At 42.3% G+C, this 17,959-nt stretch overlaps 1 protein-coding gene across 5 annotated transcripts in view; it reads left to right on the forward strand.

Annotated features, from left to right (window-relative positions):
• Window positions 1-17,959, forward strand: part of DOK7 (docking protein 7) — a 108,472-nt gene that overhangs the window by 64,941 nt on the left and 25,572 nt on the right. For all 5 annotated transcript variants that reach the window (XM_074992406.1, XM_074992407.1, XM_074992408.1 and 2 more), the window contains one exon: window positions 13,945-13,987. In XM_074992406.1, the coding sequence (XP_074848507.1) occupies window positions 13,945-13,987 (43 nt within the window). The remainder of the gene's footprint in view (window positions 1-13,944; window positions 13,988-17,959) is intronic.

Consider the following 17,959-nt stretch of genomic DNA (forward strand, 5'->3'; position numbering starts at 1 on the left):
TTTATCTATTTATTCTCCTATCACCCACATTCTTTGTGATATTTTGATGGATATCAGCTGCTTGGTGGTGACATGGAAAAGCTTCTGCCTCACAAATTTGTCTCAAGCCTTGGATCAGTGAGAGAATTCTGACTCTGGAAAAGCATCCTCCGGGTACTTAGTCAAAAGTGGTTTCGACCTAAAAGTTGCACAACTGGACACTGTCACTCTTTTTAGAATAATGTGGGGCATTGAATATTATCAGATCAGGCTGAGCAGAAAAATGACTTATTTTTCCCAAGTTGTGCACCAGGAATTATTTGTTGTCACAGCAGTGTGTCTCGGAAACATTAAATGCATCAGGGAGCTGACGTTTGGTTCTTGTTGCAGGCGATGGGGGAGACAATGGAGCGCTATGATTAGCAGAAGCTGATTCACTTGTTGGAAGCAGGCCTGCTGACGGCAGTTCCGGGCCAGTGGGCAGAACAGTCAGTGGGTCCCCATGCATGCACAAGCTATGCCTGCATGGGCGTGGTCTGCCTGACGATTTGGGCAGTGCTGTGCCTGGGCTGGATGGTGCCCAGCAAGCTGCTGACTGAGCTGCTGCCCACATTCTTCCAGCACATCTAGGGCTTTCACATACCTACCTGGTAGAGTTGCCAAATGTCTAATGGCACAACCCAAGACCCTGCCACACCCCTTTCCTGGTCCTTCCCCTGTCCTGCCCCTTCTTGGAGCCCCACCTCCCTGCTCACATAATCCCCCCTTCCTCCATCACTCATTCTCCTCCGAACTCTCTCACTCTCACCAGGATGGCCTGTGGTGTGGGATGCAGTCCCAGAGAGGCAGTATGGCTGCAGGAGGAGGGGTGGAGTGCAGGATCTGGGAGGGAGCTGGGTTTATGGTGCAGATGCTGAGCTGAGGCAGGAGCAGGGAGTTGGTGCTCCCAAAAATGGGTGCTCCCAAAAGCCTCTTGCAGTGGCTCCTAGGTGGTGGTGGGGAACAGTACAGGGAGGTCTCGGAGTGCTGCTGCCAGTAGGCACTGCCCCTGCAGCTCCCATTGTTCGTATCTTCTGGCCAAGGGGAGCTGCAAAGTCAGCGCTCGTGTAAGAGGTGGTGCTCAGACACCCCACTCCCCTTCAGTCCAAGAGGTGTAGGGACATGCTAGGCTGGTGGCCTCTTCCATTAGCCGTGCGCAGGAAGTGTGGGCAGGAAGCCTCCCTTATCCTTGCTTCACTGCCCACAGCAATAGCAGCAGCTGGGTACCCTGGGCATTTTAAATTGCCTGGGAAATTGCCCTCTCCACCACCTGTCAGCAGGCCTCTCTGGGAGGGTGGTTTTCCTGTTTTATAATCAGACATGTTCTAAGTGATTTAATTTAAGCACCCTGAAAAATATACTTTTGGTTTTTGCACTTCATTTAGTTGCTACTTTCATTTTTTTAAGGGGCTTGAGTTAAAAAAATAAGACGTCTGTGCTCGTGCAGCTGTGATGTTGATCCGTGCAACAGCTTCATTGCCAAACTTTGCTAAATAAGACATAACCCGGTAGCTGTGCCGCAGGGCTGATTAATGGTGGATTGGGTACCATTGCACTCATCAGTATTTTTACCTTGTGTGAAATTTTCTGCACAAGCAGGATTAATTGCTCACTAGAGCTGGCTGGGAATTTATCACCAGGGATGCCTGGGGGATGTGGAAAGCCAGGTTTAAATTTCTGCTCTGTCTGATGCAGACAATAGACTTGATTGAGTATCTCACATCATGATTGTCCTAAACATCTGGTTTTAGAACCAGTTTGTGGCTGGCTCAGTCTCTCCTGGTGGAGCTATTCTACTGAGTAGATCTAAATAAATATTCAATGGGCCAGTATCAAGTCCCTGGTCTCAGTCAGGCAGAGGAGGGTTTTGGGAATATGGTCTCAGCTTTTGCCACAGATGGGACCTAATGCCAAAAACGTTGATTTTTTTTCTTTCTTTGTAAAATGAAATTCTTGTTTGTCAGCCCTAGCTCTGACTGGGTGCCATTCTACTGGGTAGCCACAGTCTTCTATCTGGCAGCTTGAAAGATCAGCTTTTCATGGCAGTTGCTTCTTCATTCTTCACATGATATCAGAGTGTATCTGGAATAGAAATGCTCATACATCAAGACGTGTGTGAGCCAGTAACTAGTGTGTGGGAGAAGGTATGAAGAAACTTTCCTTGTGGGCAGGTTGTTCTTGCACCTTCACTGAACTATGTGAAGCTGGCCACTGTCAGCGGTGATAGGAACATTAACGTGATGCAGTGTGTCAATTCTGTGTTCCTGTGCATATGGCCCTGATTTAGGAATTTTGCCTCCAATTCACCCAGTCATTGTATGGATGCAGTGGTGTGTGGTGGCCTCAGGGAGATTGTTGTGGCTCCCTGGTCCTTGGTTGCTTAGCACAGGTGGAAGTTAAAGTAGCAGGAGCTCTCCTGTAACTGCTGCTGCTGACCTCACTGTGCTTTTACACAGGGGACCAATGCACAGTGGAACCTGGCATCACCACATTCCTTCTCGTCCCGTAAGCTGGCTCCCTTCTTCTTTCCGTATGCTGGGGAGAGGGGAGAACAGCTGGTCTAGGATGTGGCTATGCCATCTACATCAGTCTATAGCTGTCTGAAATTTCCCCCCTGCAGGGGAATTCTCCAGCATACACATCCAGTTGGTTTAAGCTTGCTGTGTGTCATGTTATTTGGTAAAGTAGGGAACCTGGGCTGTTGAGCCTAATCCTGCTGGAATGGGGTATGGTCACAGAAGACCCCTTGGGATGTTTCCCAGTGTGCTGATCATGCCACTGCCACCCACTTTCTTGCTCTCTGAGGCTCTCCTGCCATCCTGTCCTGCGGAGCCAGATCTTCTGGTCTCCTGCAGCCAAAGCTCAGAGTTGGGGTTACTGCCCCCACCCCCCGCAGAGCAATGCAGACACATTTTAACCACAGCTCTGAGAGGAAGCAGTTCTAGTGCACAGCACCCAGGGAATCGCCCCCCAGAAGGGATCAAAGCCTCCCAAAATTGTCTCAGTGCAAAAGATTAGGTAAAAACCCCTTTTTCAGTGACACGGAGATATGCACAGTGGTGGCCCTTCCCAGGTAATAACACTTTACACTGGTAATATCACTTTATACTGGATTTGAGTATAAACAAGAGTTTTTATTAAGCAAAACGGTAGGATTAAGTGGGTTATAGATAAGGACAAGCAGATCAAAGTGAGTTACCAAATCAAATAAAAACGCATAGCTCATTCTGTTTCTCTAAATGTCTAGTCACTGGTGTGTTTTTTATCCTAAACAACTGCTTTTATATCAGGTGATGTCTTCTTGTCAGAAATTATTTTATCCTGAATTAGGTCTCCAGTAAAGTTCCTTGTTTTTCTACATATTTGAATTATGCATATTTAGAGTTATAACCCTTTTTCCATAAAGCATGTGGGGCAGGAGTGCACATCACACCTTTATCTATTTAGGTAAAAGACATAGCCGAGCAGTGCATGATTGGGATCATATGGCATGATACATGTGGATTGATTCATATTTAAGTAGTTTGTAAATGAGATTATAGGCCATTTAATAAAGGAAAAACTGCACGTTCTATAAGTAGCCAGTGTTTCTGATTGGCTCATAGTTTTAAATGCGAACTGGCCAAGGAAATCAGCAGTTTAATAGGATTTAAAATAGTTCAATGCCATCTTAATAGAAGCTACATGAACAATTTGCTGTGGAATAAGCACATTTTAAAATATCCTTTAGGGCTATAAAAACCATATGCCATGATCACTAGCTGCAAACATGGAAATGCATGCCAAAGTTTAGGTTATGTTTAGTTAGTCAGGACAAGAGAGCTAATCTGTGAATAATGATTCGGTATATCAGCCTAGTAGGTCCTTCTGACATCTATCATTGAACTCTACCCAAGATATTTGAAAGCAGAACATCAAAAATGAATGTCATCTGACAGCAACCAGATCCCTACTAGGGTTAAAATAGCCTTGGACATGAAGGCACAAATGGTACATATCCGTTTACTGTGGGTGTTGTAATGGTGAGGTTGTTTGAACTAAGTCCACGCATTACATTATTTCAATACCCAGCTCCTGGGTCATAGATAAAAAAGCCTACATTAGAAAGATAATTTACCTAAATTATTTCATGAATAATGGCAGAATTGTTGGATTTATGCATAAACTTTGATACTCACTGTCCAAGCTTCCTCCTGTACATAACAAAAATACATGTAATTTGATTGAGGTAAATTATCTTTTTCTCAGGTTTGACACAAGTAGAGTTCACATGTCTACACTATGCTCTTTATATTTTTCAGTTTGAGTTTCAGAATGTTTGTAAATTTATGCAATAATTTGAAAATGGTGCTGAGACAGACCAGAATACACTGAACTCCTCCTTCCAACATTTTTGTGTACTACGTATTGGTCTGACAATGCTGTCATTATTATGGCAAAAACCACAGTGATTTGAGTGGATTTTCCCCTAAATAAGGATTGTCGGATCTGTCCAAAAATTTGTGGAAATGGCAAAGTATGGTATTTTAAAGGATGGACAATGCAATTTTGAGTATGGTGCTATTCCACAACATTAGTAAAACTGTTATTATAGAATTCAATGTTTGTAGTTTTTCAGTGACCATCGAGGTAGTTATTCAGTCTTACAAAGTTTTATCTATCAAGTTATATCTAATCATATCTAATTCTACTTAACTATTTTTATTTATATTAATCTGATCCAGCTATTCAAATCTAATCTGCTTATCCAAAATCTTATCTGTTAACCTAATCTTTCCAAATTAACCATTTCTTTATACCTAGTTATTGTAATTGAGCTGTTCTAAATACATTTCATTTATTTATTTGATTTTATTTGTATAATTTTTCCTGCCTGTCTAATCCAGTGGCGTCTAATAGGAATTCAAAGATCGCCACACTTATGGTGATTGCCTTTCTATATTCGCCATACTATTCGCATTCCCAGCACCCACCTAAATAAATGCCCTCCCACTCCCTCACAGCCAGGCTCCCCCAGCCCTCCTTTTCTAATTCAATACCACAGCCGCTGGAGCCTCTGCTGGGGCCGCCTCTGGGACCACCTTTGGGGCCGCCACGCACTTCTCCCACCAAGTGATGGAGTACGTGCATGGAGCAGAGGGGTGGCACTCCCCCCGTGCGGTTCTAAGGAGCCTCAGGTTGGCCACCCCCATATTTGCCACAACTCAGTGTCCCATTCACCATGTGTGGTGAGTGGCAAACATATTGGACACTGCAGCTCTAATCTCTCTGCATAGTTGCACTGCACTCCTCCTCTTGGGAGCTAAGTGTTCCCATTACCTACTTTGCGTGGTGACAAGTATCAGAGGGGTAGCCATGTCAGTCTGTATCTGCAAAAACAATAATCCTGTGGCACCTCATAGACTAACAGATTTTTTGGAGCCTAAGCTTTCGTGGGCAAATGAAGTGGGTCTTTGCCTACAAAAGCTTATGCTCCAAAAAAATCTGTTAGTTTATAAGGTGTCACAGGACTTCTCATTGCTTTTGCCATTGCCTACTGTTATTATTTTATTTAGTATTTGTAATAGCTCTGAGGAGCCCAAGGGTGCTAGGCACTGTACAAAAGCATAAAAGGATGATCTCTGGTGCTTTTAATTATTTCCAGATCAAATTAGATCAGTTCACAAATAAAAATGGTGGTTTTTCGAGCCACTAGTAATGCAAGTTCGTTTTGGCATCTGAAAGTCAAGCTGAATTCCTTCTTGCTCTCATCTCAGCAACACTAACTATTCTGCAAAATAAATGTAAATAATAATTCTGTGGCTGGTGCATGAGCCAACAAAGAATCCTGCTCATTATCCTGTAGGTGTTAACCTTCTTCAGTGCTGACAGGACTTAAAAGTAGCAAAATCTTATCCTTGTAAGGTAAGTGAGTAGTTCTGTCTTCAGGTACATGTGGGGAGCAGATCTGTAGCGTTAGAAGGTGCCAAAGCTACTTTTCAGGTGATAACTTAACATGAAAAATCTATCCCATTAATAGTAAACTCTTCAGAAAATTAGAATACTGTCAGTTTAGTACAGGAGAAACCTCTCTAGTCCAGAATTGTCTTGTCTGGCAACATCCATAATCCGCTATGATTTTATTTAGTTGGACGACCACTTACCATGGGTGTGGCCATGTTTCCTGTGGTCCCATAAAATTTGTCTGCAGCCACCAGTCTTGGCTCTCAGTGTTCTGTGCTGTTATTTAGCTATACTTTATCCCTAAATGTATTTTAAGAGCCCAGTAAGCAGTGGAAGTGTGCGTAATGCTGCCAGACAACAATGATCTGTGGTTCAGCAGATTCTCTGGTTTGGCACCGCTCAGGTCCTGAAGGTACTGGACTAGAGAGGTTCAGCCTGTACTAATATTCCTGTTTTCTCTCTTTCACTTTCTCAGGACTTGTAATGTCTTACTGTCTATGTATATTACTGTACTTTGAGAAAAAAGTTTCATTAATTCTATATAGGTTGCTGTTAATTGTGACCCTTTACATATCCACCCCATGTGCTGAGTGAAGAAGGGGGCTGTCTCATATAAATGAAAAGGCTGATTTAAGCTGTTTTTAAAAACCTATGAGGATGGGCATTCGACACCCTTCCTTGGCAGCCTATTCCAGTGCTAGCTAGACTCATGGTTAGGGTTTTCCTATATCTAACCAAATCTCCCTTATTGCGGATAGATTGATTACTTTTTATTCTACTGTCAGTGTATGTGGTGAACAATTCCTCACTGCCCTCTTTAAAATATCCCTTAACATAGCTGAAGATTATTAGGTCCCTCGCCCCTCATCCTCTTTTTCTCAGGATTAAAGAAGTCCAGTTTTTTTAAACTTTTTTCATATATCAGGTTCTTTGAGTGATTGCTCATGTGCATTCCACAGTGCATGGCGGAAGTTTTTTCCCCTTAGCAGTACCTGTAGGAGAAAGCCTCCAACGATCCTTGGAACAGTGCCTCTGTGGCTCAGTATAAGGGGCACTGCATGCTCTCCCCAACCTCACTTCCTTCTCGCAGCCAGTGCTGCTGCTTGGCATTGCCTTTGTTCCAGCCACCTGCTGCAGCCCTTTGTTTTCCCAGTAATTGTTTTTGTTGTTTTTGTGTATATAGCTCCCCAGTGGAGTAGCATCTCGATAATCACTTTGGGGACTTTACCTGGGCTGGGACATGCCATGTTTCTTGGGCTTCAAATCTTGTGACACACTCAACAGCCCTTTCCAGTGAATGGCTGGTCAAGGGCAGCTCCAGGTCCCATGTACAGAACAAGGAGGCATTCCTTCTTTCTGTATGCCACTTGCTAGGCCTGCTGGTGAATGACAGGAAATTAATGTTAGTACCAATGCAGAAGATAGAATTCATCTGAGTGGTACTGGACTCCACAGCCACTAGGGCCTTCCTCTCAGTGGAGAAGTTCACATCCTTCGGAGAGCTCATCAGTGAGGTGTGCAGGTTTCTCATGACATTGACCAGAGTGTGCCTACACTGTTTGGGGCACATGGTGGCACGTACTCTTGTCATTCATCATCTCAAGCTCCATATGTGACCTCTGAAGACATGTCTGGCCTTGTTCTTCTCCCATATCAGAGATAATTTCAACAACCTTCCCACAATTATCAGGTCAGTAGTTTCCTTCCTTCTGTGGAGGATTGACCCTGTGAATGCCCTTCAAGGGGTCCTGTTCCAGAGTAGTCTCCTCACCATCAAGCTGGTGTCAAATGTGTTGGATCTTGATTGGGGGCTCGTCTCAGGATCATGGAGACCCAGAATGTGTGGCTCCAGGCAAAATGGTGCTACACAAAAACATCAAATTGCTCAGAGCAGTACATCTCATGTGCAGGGCCTTCTGCCCTTGGTTGGCAGGCAGAATGGTCAGAGACCCCATGGACAACATAGCCTCAGTATTTTACATCAACTGGCAAGGGGGAACCCATTCGTCTGCCCTCTGCCAGGAGACCCTCAAGCTGTGGAACTTCTGCATCAGCTGTGACATCAACTTAGAAGGTGGTCACTTTCTAGATGTCCAGAACTCTCTTGTGGGTTGTTTAAGCCAAGAATTCCCTTCTCATCTTGAATGGCTGCAACACATGGAGGTCGCCCTTGAGATCTTCTGGTAGTGGGGCACACTCAGAGTTGATCTCTTTGTGACCAGGCAGAATAAGTGATGTCCTCAGTTCTTCCCTCAACAGGGCCTGGGTGAGGATTTCCCATCTGATGCCTTGCTCTTGTCATGGGCAGAAGATCTGTTCTATGCATTTCCCCCAAAATTCTGCTCATCAACAAGGTTCTGCAGCAAATCAAGAGGGACAGGGCCCAAGTATTCATGATTGGCCTTAAGTGGCCCAGCTAACATTGGTTCTGAGCCCTGCTGAATTTGGCAGTGCACCCCCGTGGCCATGACCAGACCTCTTATACCAGGGCCATGGTTCTCCCCTGCATCCCAAGCTCATGACCTTCCAACTCATAAAGAAGGGGCAGGACAGGGGCATGGCCTCATAGAGTGGGCAGGTAGGGGGAGTGGCAGGGTCTTTGGCTATGGATGATTAGATAGTTGGCAACTCTGCTGGGTGGGCATAAGGATGCCCCGGCCATGACAGAAGAGTATGCCCAATAGCACAGCTGTCAGAGTAGGTGCAGCACTGCCCAAATACCAGGGGGACTGCATCCGTACTGGCTTAGCTTACGTATGCATGGGGGCCCATTGACTGTTCTGACCTGTGGCTGAGAAATGCTGTTGGTGGCCCAGTGCTTACCAATTAATTTGTTTCATAGTTTGTTCCAGTATCTTTTTGAGAATTGAAAAATTAGGCTGACTCATCTGTGATTTGCCAGGTCCTCTTTGTTCCCCTTTTAAAATATATGTGCTGTTTGCCCTCTCTAGTCTTCTGGCACTATCATGAGTTCTCAAACATAATCACCAATAATTTGGAGATTGGCCCTGTTAGGTCCTTACATTCCACAGGGTGCATTTCATCAAGCCTTGCTGACTTGAATATATCTAACTTACTTGAATAGTTAACTCATTCTTTCCCTATTCTGGCTTGCGTTCCGTTCTCCTTATTGTTAAGTATCTGGTCATGATTAAGCATTTTAGTGAGGGCTGAAGCAGAACAGACATTAAACACCTCAGCCTTCTTGATATTATTATTCATAGCCCGGTGGAGAAAAAATTAAAGTTGCACTGGCAATCTTAAATCCAGATTTTTCTCACTTGTAATGCTTGACTTTACAAGCTAAATAATGTTCTTTGAACATAGGTTTTGTATATGTAATTTCTAGAGGTTTTTTTTAAAAGGAAAAAGTTAAAAAACAAATTCTAATATATGCCACACATTATCATTAGCAGGGTGCGAACTCTGCATTGTAATTTATCTCTTGAGGTACTGAACTCATGAACTCAGCTGTTTTTGTCGTAGCATGGGTCTGGCTTTAGAACATTCATGTCCAGTCTGCCAAAATTTTCCTGGGGAACACAAGTGAGATGGAAAATTGTGATTTGTGAACATATGTAACCTTGGAAATCTGAGTTGTCATGATACAAAGAAAATGCACTTCCCTTTGCAGAATTTCAAAGCTTGCTACTTACAACAAAGATTTTACAGCATCTCAAAAATGATTGCAAGAATCTATTGTAATGAAAAGGGTCAGATAACAGAAATATACCAACTCCCCCTATAATAGCAACATTCCTCCTGAAGGATCCCAAAGCACTTTTTAGACTTTACATATGTAGGAAACATTTTACCCACCACTGAAATGCATCCATTAGCAGATTGGCACATAGAAAAGAACAGCAGTGCCTTTGTTTAATTAGAGCAAATGCTTTTTTCTTTTTCTGAAATGCTGCTGGATTTATCTTTCACTCCAGAAACGAAATTTTGGCTCTGCTTCTTTTCATAAAGTGTTTTCTTCACTTTCAGTGTAAACAATTGCTCGTAAACTCCCAAATGTTTAAAAACATAATGAGTATGATCACACAAGTAATATTGAGGTTTTAGATTTGACGAATGTGGTGAAGTAAAGACATGAAACTGTCTCCTATGTACTCTTGCAAGATGGCTTTTCACTGTAAATGTAAATACTTCTCCATCATTAACATTACAAGAGCTAGAGCAGAGTTCTTTCTGAGGCACAGTTCATTACCTGAAACCGAATATTTTTTCTCCTTCATAACTGTAGGGCCCAAGTAACCAAATACACTAAAACCCTGAGACAGGTGCAGTCAAGCTGAGCAAATCTCAGATTAACGCAACACTGAGTGGAGGGGAGCTGGCACCTGGCTTCAGGCTACCCACCAATCAGGGGAACCAGGAAACTGACCAGTTCAGCAGCATTGGTCTGTTTCCCAGCTCCTGTGAGTGGCAGGCAGTCAGGATCCAGGTGCCAGCTCCCTGCCACTCACAGGAGTGTCACTGACAGGAGTGGGGAAACTGAGAGTCAGGCTGCCACCCTGACAGGCTCCTATCGGGGCGGTGAGATTCAGGCTGCTGGCCCTGACAGGAGTGGTGTCACAGCTCCTATCGGGTTGGCAGCCTCCCTGCTCCTGTCGCGGCGGCGAGAGTCAGGCTGCTGCTTAGCTGCTGCCACTGACAAGAACTGGAAAACTGACCAGTGCAGCAGCATTTGTCAGTTTCCTCTTTCCTGTGAGCAGGGGCCAGCACAGAGTCAGGCTCTTGTCTGCTCCCCAGTCACAAGAGATAGGAAACTGACCAGCACTGCTGCATGGGTCAGTTTCCTGCCTCCCCCACTCCCCACCCCCCGAGTTATGTGAAATTTGACTTATGCTGGTTTGCGCAAGAGCACAACTGCTGAATAAGTTGGGGGCCTACTGTAAATAGGAACGTTTCCATTTACTTTAATGGGAGCTGGATTAGGCCCCTATTGCTGTATTTCTTTATTTTTTACTCGGTTATATACATATAACTTCTGAACAGACAGCTGAGAACAAGAACTTGAAGGAAGTAAATACACTGAAAGATTTTTATCACATGAATTTGTCCCTGAAGGAATGTGCTATCACCTACAAAAAAAGCATGAGCAAATTATATGGTTTGACAGCTCCAACTTTTGCACAGTAAATCCTGTGCATCTGGGTAGCACTAAGTATTATTGCTCCCTGTCTGGGGAAAACTGCAACTCCCTGTCTAATTGCTTGCCTTAGTGGTTCACCAGAGTACTCTCTGCAAATCCTTTTCTTCAGGGGCAAGCCATAGTCTGATTATTGGCTAGCAGGAGGAAAGAGGGCGAGAAAAATCTCTTAGGCTTTGCTGGATTCTGCAAGTATGGAGGCAACAGACTGGATGCTTTATCTCAGCCGCTCCTCGTCTAAAAAGTGTTTACGTCTCTCAGGCTTAATGAGGCCCCAAATGGCTGTTTCCCCAACCTGAGTTCTGCCTGCCTCTAACCTCTGTACCTATAGGGCTCTCTCCTGGTACCTGACAGTATCTCTGTAGCTCCTGCTCTCCAGCAGTACATTCTCCTCCCACCAGTCCCAGCATGCCACTGAACTGAGTAAAGAGGAGGCTTTTAACCAGTTCCAGATGATTTTTAATTGGCACCAGCTGTCTCAATCAAACCAAACTGTCTTTCCTGGTTCTAGCAAGTTCTAGATTGCTTCCAGGTGTCGTAAGTAATTTAAGTGCCTCATCTAAATTCTAAATGGTTCTGAATTGTTTTAAGTAACCTGGAGCAACTGCCATTTGGTTGCCACGGCAACTGGAATTTGTTCAGGGTAGGGCTAACATACCTGTTTCTGATCCTTTCTGGTACCCCCTGGCTTTTCACCATCGCAGTAGGCTTCAGAAAGGATATAGAGATGATAGGGTTAAAAATAACAGCCTTTTGAAAATAACCTAACAGATTAATTACTAGTAAAAATGTGAGCTGTACATCTGCCACAATGCTTAGATTTTTCTGACTGATAATGAATCATCCCACACAGTTTCTCCCAATTTTCAGTGTTTGGTGCCTCACTACACTGTCACACTGTGGCATAGTGCATGTTTTTTAGATTTTAAAATAACACATTTTTCTTGTGCACATTTCTTGAAGGAATTCAGGGTGACTTGAACTTTAATGTCTCTAATAATAAATGTGCACAATTTATTAATGAGGGAGAACAGTTTTGCTTTCTGCTGTTTGAAGAAAGTTAATGGAGAACTGGAAAATGTGGAGCACTTCCCATACTTTGGAAGTTATCTTTCATCTTAAGTCAGCATTGTTGTGGAAATTCAGCACCGTCTAAGCCATGCAAGCATCTGCTTTTGCCCACCTGAGACAAAGGGTCTTTGAGAATTGGGACATCTATCCCAAAACCAAGTTCCTTGTATACTGTGCAGAGGTTGTTCCGATGCTATTGTGAGCATGTGAAACCTGGACAACATGCAAGTATCACCTGAAAGCACTTGAACAATATCATCAATGTTGCCTCAGGAGAATCCTAAATATCTCTTGCGGGGGATAGGCGCACGAACACTAGCATCCTGGAAGAATCGAACATGACCAGCATCGAAGCCATTATTATTCATCAGCAACTTTGTTGGACTGATCACATGGTTCAGATGTCTGATCAGCGCCTCCCAAAACAGATTCTGTTTTCCAAATTGGAGGAAGGCCAGAGGAGTGTTGGCTGCCAGTAGAAGTGATATGAGGATATGCTGGAGGCACACATGAAAAAGTGCAGCATCAATGTCGACTCTTGGGAGAACCTTGCCCAAGACCATCCCCAGTTGGGTACGGTAATGCATAAGGGGAAGGTGCAATTTGAGAGGTCCTGCCACAGTGCAGAGAGGCAGAGAAGATGAAAAGAGTGTCAAAAACTGCCCCGCACCCCCGCAATGGCTGCCAACACCTGCCCTTCTGTGATAAGATCTGCGGCTCCAGAATCGGGCAGATCAGCCATCAACAGACTCACACATAGCAGGGTGACATGAAGATGTCCTACTTGTTATCGAGTGACTGCCAAGAAAGAATTTCAGATGTGTGGGGAAGTCCAGTGCTGTGTATGGATGAGGCAAATGTGATCTATTGTATTCTATCTGGAGAGACTCAACACGCAGAGCACCTTACATTAAACTTGTTGTTTTAATTTTGATCTCATCTAATCTTGAGTCCAGAGTTTAGCTGCTTTTTTCCACTCATAATCAATGCTGAGTTTCAGAATAAATGTTTTGCCTGTTTATGTGTATTTCAAAGCAGTCAAAGTAAACTTAGTGACCCTTAAAGGTATATTGTAGACCGGGGTGGCCAACCAGATAGGGACTAAGAGCCACATGGATAGAGTGCAAAGAGCCACGTATTATGTATTTATTTGTATCTATATAGATATAAAATTTAAATATCTAATACATGGCTCAATGCCCTTCCTCAGAGCCAGGCACCCCCAGCTCCCTATTATACCCAATCCCCCACCCCTCCTCAAGAACCAGCTCCCCACTATAACCCAGTCCCCCACCACTCCCCCAAAACCAGACACCCCCAGCCTCCCCGCTCTAACTCAGTGCCCTGCTCCTCTCCCAGAGCTAGGCATCTCCTACCTTGCTCTATTTCAATGCCCTCCCACTCCTCAAGAGCCAGGCACCCTCAGGACCCCGCTCTAACTCGATGCCGGCAACTCATTGGAGCCACCACTGCTGCTGCCGCCATGTGCATCTCCCACCAAATTCTGGGGCATGTGTGCAGACAGCGGACAACATTCCTGGTGAACAGCTCTGATGAGGAGCTGCATTTAATAGCTCAAAGAGCTGTGGGTTGGCCACCCCGCTGTGGACGTTTCAGATACGTATTTTTTACAAATTTTTTCCAGAGTACCCTTGAGGCTGTTTTGGATTTTAAAGACTTTTGTTGATTGTGTTTGTGAAATCTTTGTTATGTGTAAAGAGAGATTTCATTCTAACCCTTTCCATTTTGTTTAGGGAACAGCAGTTTTACAACCTGGAGTCTTACCAGCTCTCCCAGGTAGGAACCTGATTAGTTGTTTGGTTTGCTAAATGTTGCTATGTGTAATCCCAATCTGACAAAAAATAAGGTGTGGGGGGAGGAAATTGAAGGCCTAATGCTGTAGTCTGCAGGATTGGGAACCATGTAAAGACCGTACATCTAGGACTGAGCCTTTGTGTGGAAAAGGATTCTCCCTGCATTTGTTTTTTCTAGTGCAGTCTGTATGACTTATATTTTTGTAAACTATATTAAAAATTGGTTGTGTCTTCAACTTGTTGTTCAACAAAGGCAGGGATTCACACCTGTGGTTTTATACTAGTGTGGAAAAAAAGCATTGCATATAGAGGTGAGGTCTATTTCCTGCAATAAAATCAATAAGGTTGGTGTGTATGGTTAAGTCTCCACTAACATCCAAAGTAAACTTAATTCACATGCCTTCCTATCAGTCTCCTTCATAGCCACATGCACCATAAGAATATTCACCTCAATGATAAACTTCCTTTTGTTGTGCACATAAAACCACTCATAAGGGACACATCCAGGTCCTCTAAATAACATTCAGAAACATAGGGCCAGATCCTCAAATAGTTTAAATCAGTATGGCTCCATTTTGAAACTACACTGATTGACAGAAGCTGGAAAAGAAGCCCCAGATCTGACCCACAAGATTAATTATGAATTCAGGTTATTTAGGTGATGGCAATGTGTTATGTACTTTTGCATGGAAACAATGTCTGTCAGTAAAATATTTTACTCTCCCTGTGGTCTGTCTAATTTACCATATTGTTCCAGCACCTTCTCTTTCAGAGAAAGGTATAACACGATGTAATGGCTGGAAGATGAAGCTAGACAAATTCAGACTGGAAATAAGGCGTAAATTTTTAAAGGTGAGATAATTAACCATTGGACCCATTTCCCAAGGGTGGTGGTGGATTCTCCATCACTGAGTATTTTAAATCAAGATTGGATGTTTTTCTAAAAGATACGTTTTAGGGATTTTTAGAGGCATTTTATGGCTTGTGTTACACAGGAGATCAGTGTAGATAAGCATAACATTCCCTTCTGGCCTTGGAATCTATGAATAGTCTTGGTCTCTGTCAAGATCATCTTTATGATTTGAAAAAAGTACAGTCAGTCTGTGGTGGGTAGCACTCCCACATAGTCTGTGGTGAAAACAGGTACAAAGAAGTTGTTTAGCAAGTCTGCAACATCCTTATCTACAGTTCCCTTTACTTTCTGGTAGTCCAGTGGATTTTGTCCCAGGTTTCCTGCTTCTGATAAGCATAAAAGTATTAAAAAGAAAACTAATAAAATTATGTTTTCATATTTGCTTCTCATTTCAAGTCATCTCTGGAAGGGTAAAAGAAATGCCGTTGCTAAAGCCTTAGCAGAACCAGATGGAGGTTATGATTTCATGCGTAGATTGAGTCCAGAATAAATGAATCAGATTTTTTTAGCACCAGAAAGTTTTTCATCTGGAAAATATTTTCAGCTAGCAAGTTGTTTTTGCATCTCTAATTGCCTGACTTGTGCCTGCTATCCAATAGGTAGAGGTACACACACTCAGATTTCTACTCACAGATTTCTACTCACAATTAATCTGCAAATTTCCTATGGGCATGCTAGGCCAGCAAAATGGGAAGTCACCCTTTGGGGATCAAATTACACCCTATTTTTGGCCTTTTTTGCATATCATGAATTAATACATTTTACTTAAACAAATAAGCATTTTCTTATGGGGATGATACTCAGAAGTTATGGAATAATTCTAGTGCATGGCAGGAGGATATAATACTAAGGGCTGGATTTTTACTCTTGTTGAATAACGCCTTAATCCTTGAGTAGTCCCATGGAAATTAATGGGGACATGAGGAGTACTACTTAATGTGATCAATGACATAACAATATGGCCCCAGGTGACAGAGAGGTATTCATGTTAGTCTGTATCTTCACGAAACAAACCAGCAGTCATGTAGCACTTTAAAGACTAACAATATTATTTATTAGGTGATGAGCTTTCGTGGATGGACCCACTTCTTCTGATCTGGAAAATGCATCAGAAAGAGCCATTGTGTGTCCCATGAAATCTCATCACTTAATAAATTATTTTGTTAGTCTTTAAAATGCTACAGGGCTGCTGTTTCATTTAATATATAGCCCGAGGTAATTTTTAAGTCAAATGACAAGTTCAACAGAACAAAACCAATAGTGGAATTGTTAATGAGACAATAATAATAAAAATACCAGTAAGAAAGCTGGCAAATGGAAGACCCTGCTGTGATTTTTGCATCTATGATTATAGTTCAGTGTTATCTTTTAGCAAAGAAAATAATCATAATGAGAGTATAATGGCTATATTTGCAGGAAATGTTTGCTTGTCTAAGCAAAGCAAATCTAACAGTGCATTACATAATGACAGAGAGATAGCCGTGTTAGTCTGTATTATATCAAAGCAAAAAAGCAGTCATGTAGCACTTTAAAGACTAACAAAATAACTTAAGTGATGAGCTTTCATGGGACAGACCCACTTCTTCAGATCTACAGCCTTACCAGAACAGACTGAGTATGAAAAGCACACAGATCCAAAAATTGTTGTCAAGGGTGACAAATCAGAAAAATTGTTACCACTGTTGGCAAATAAGATAGAAGAGCAGAGAGAGGGGTGTGCGGGGAAGTAAGTGTTAGGTCAAACATCTAAGTATGTGAAAGAGTCCTTATAATGGGTCAAGTAATTGCTGTCTCCATTCAAACCAAGTGTTAATGTGTCAAATTTGAATATGAATGTTAGTTCCAAACTTTCTCTCTGTAGATGGTTGTTAAAGTCTATCTGATTTGTCAACCTTGATAACAATTTTTGGACCTCTGTGCTTTATATATTGAGTCTGTTCTGGTATGGCTATGATTTGAAGAAGTGGGTCTGTCCCACAAAAACTCATCACTTAAATTATTTTGTTTTTCTTTGAAGTGCTACATGACTGCTTTTTTGTTTTGATGCATTATGGAGATTACTGATGCAGTTCAGAAGTTCAAGAAATTCATGAGTTAAAGAATTCTGCCATAATTAAAAAATGCCTAAAGAAATATCTTACTGGAATTATAATATTTTTGCAGCAGTGAAATAGTCATACAACATTATCATAAATTTGCCACTAAGAGACATTTCTTTGAAAATTTACAATCTTCTGTCTTTTATTGATCCAAATACAAAGAAGATGAAAACAGATGGACTAACTCTCTTAATATCTACAATTAAATATTCAACCTAGTGAGAACACAGATTTTTTTTGAATGGGGAGATTTGATAGCCACTGACACAAGCTAAGATAATGGACAAGAAAATTAATTGAAACTGGATCAATATAATTCATTCTTTGACAGAAGAAATCAGCAAGATAAGAAATATGGCGATTTGAATATAACCTAGATAATGTGAAATAATGATCAGAAAATGCAGTAGTGGCAAAGGGAAGGTAAGAACACTTTTTTTAAAAGTCCAAACGGCATCTTTCTTTTTTAATTCCTTCATGGGCCTTTTATTTTCTCAGTCTTCTTTGTGACATCTTCATCTTTTCTACTCTTTTTGTAACCACATCTTTGTGGAATTTCTTTTTACTAAAAAGGAAACCCATACAACTTCTTTCTCAGTATCTCAATTATCTCATTCTCACATGCTTCCTTTTAAAGTATTGTCTTTGTACTGTATTTCAGACATATCAAATGTAACTGAATCTGATGTGTTGGAATGCTTTTGAAAGTAATACTATCCGGATATCTTGCCTCCTTCATCTTTAATCCAGGTCACGTGTTGAAGGTCCTTTGTTACCCAACTGTATTTCAAAGAATTATATCAAGCTTTTAGAGAGCATCATTAGAGCTTGCCCACATTTCTTTATTACATACATATTTTTATCGCTGTTTTCATACCCTGCCTTTCATTTGCTGGTGCCAAACTAAATACTGTCTCTGACCAGGAGTTTTAGCAAAATTACG

The sequence above is a fragment of the Carettochelys insculpta genome, chromosome 4 (genome assembly GCF_033958435.1).
Source record: "Carettochelys insculpta isolate YL-2023 chromosome 4, ASM3395843v1, whole genome shotgun sequence".
Taxonomy (NCBI): Eukaryota; Metazoa; Chordata; order Testudines; family Carettochelyidae; genus Carettochelys; species Carettochelys insculpta.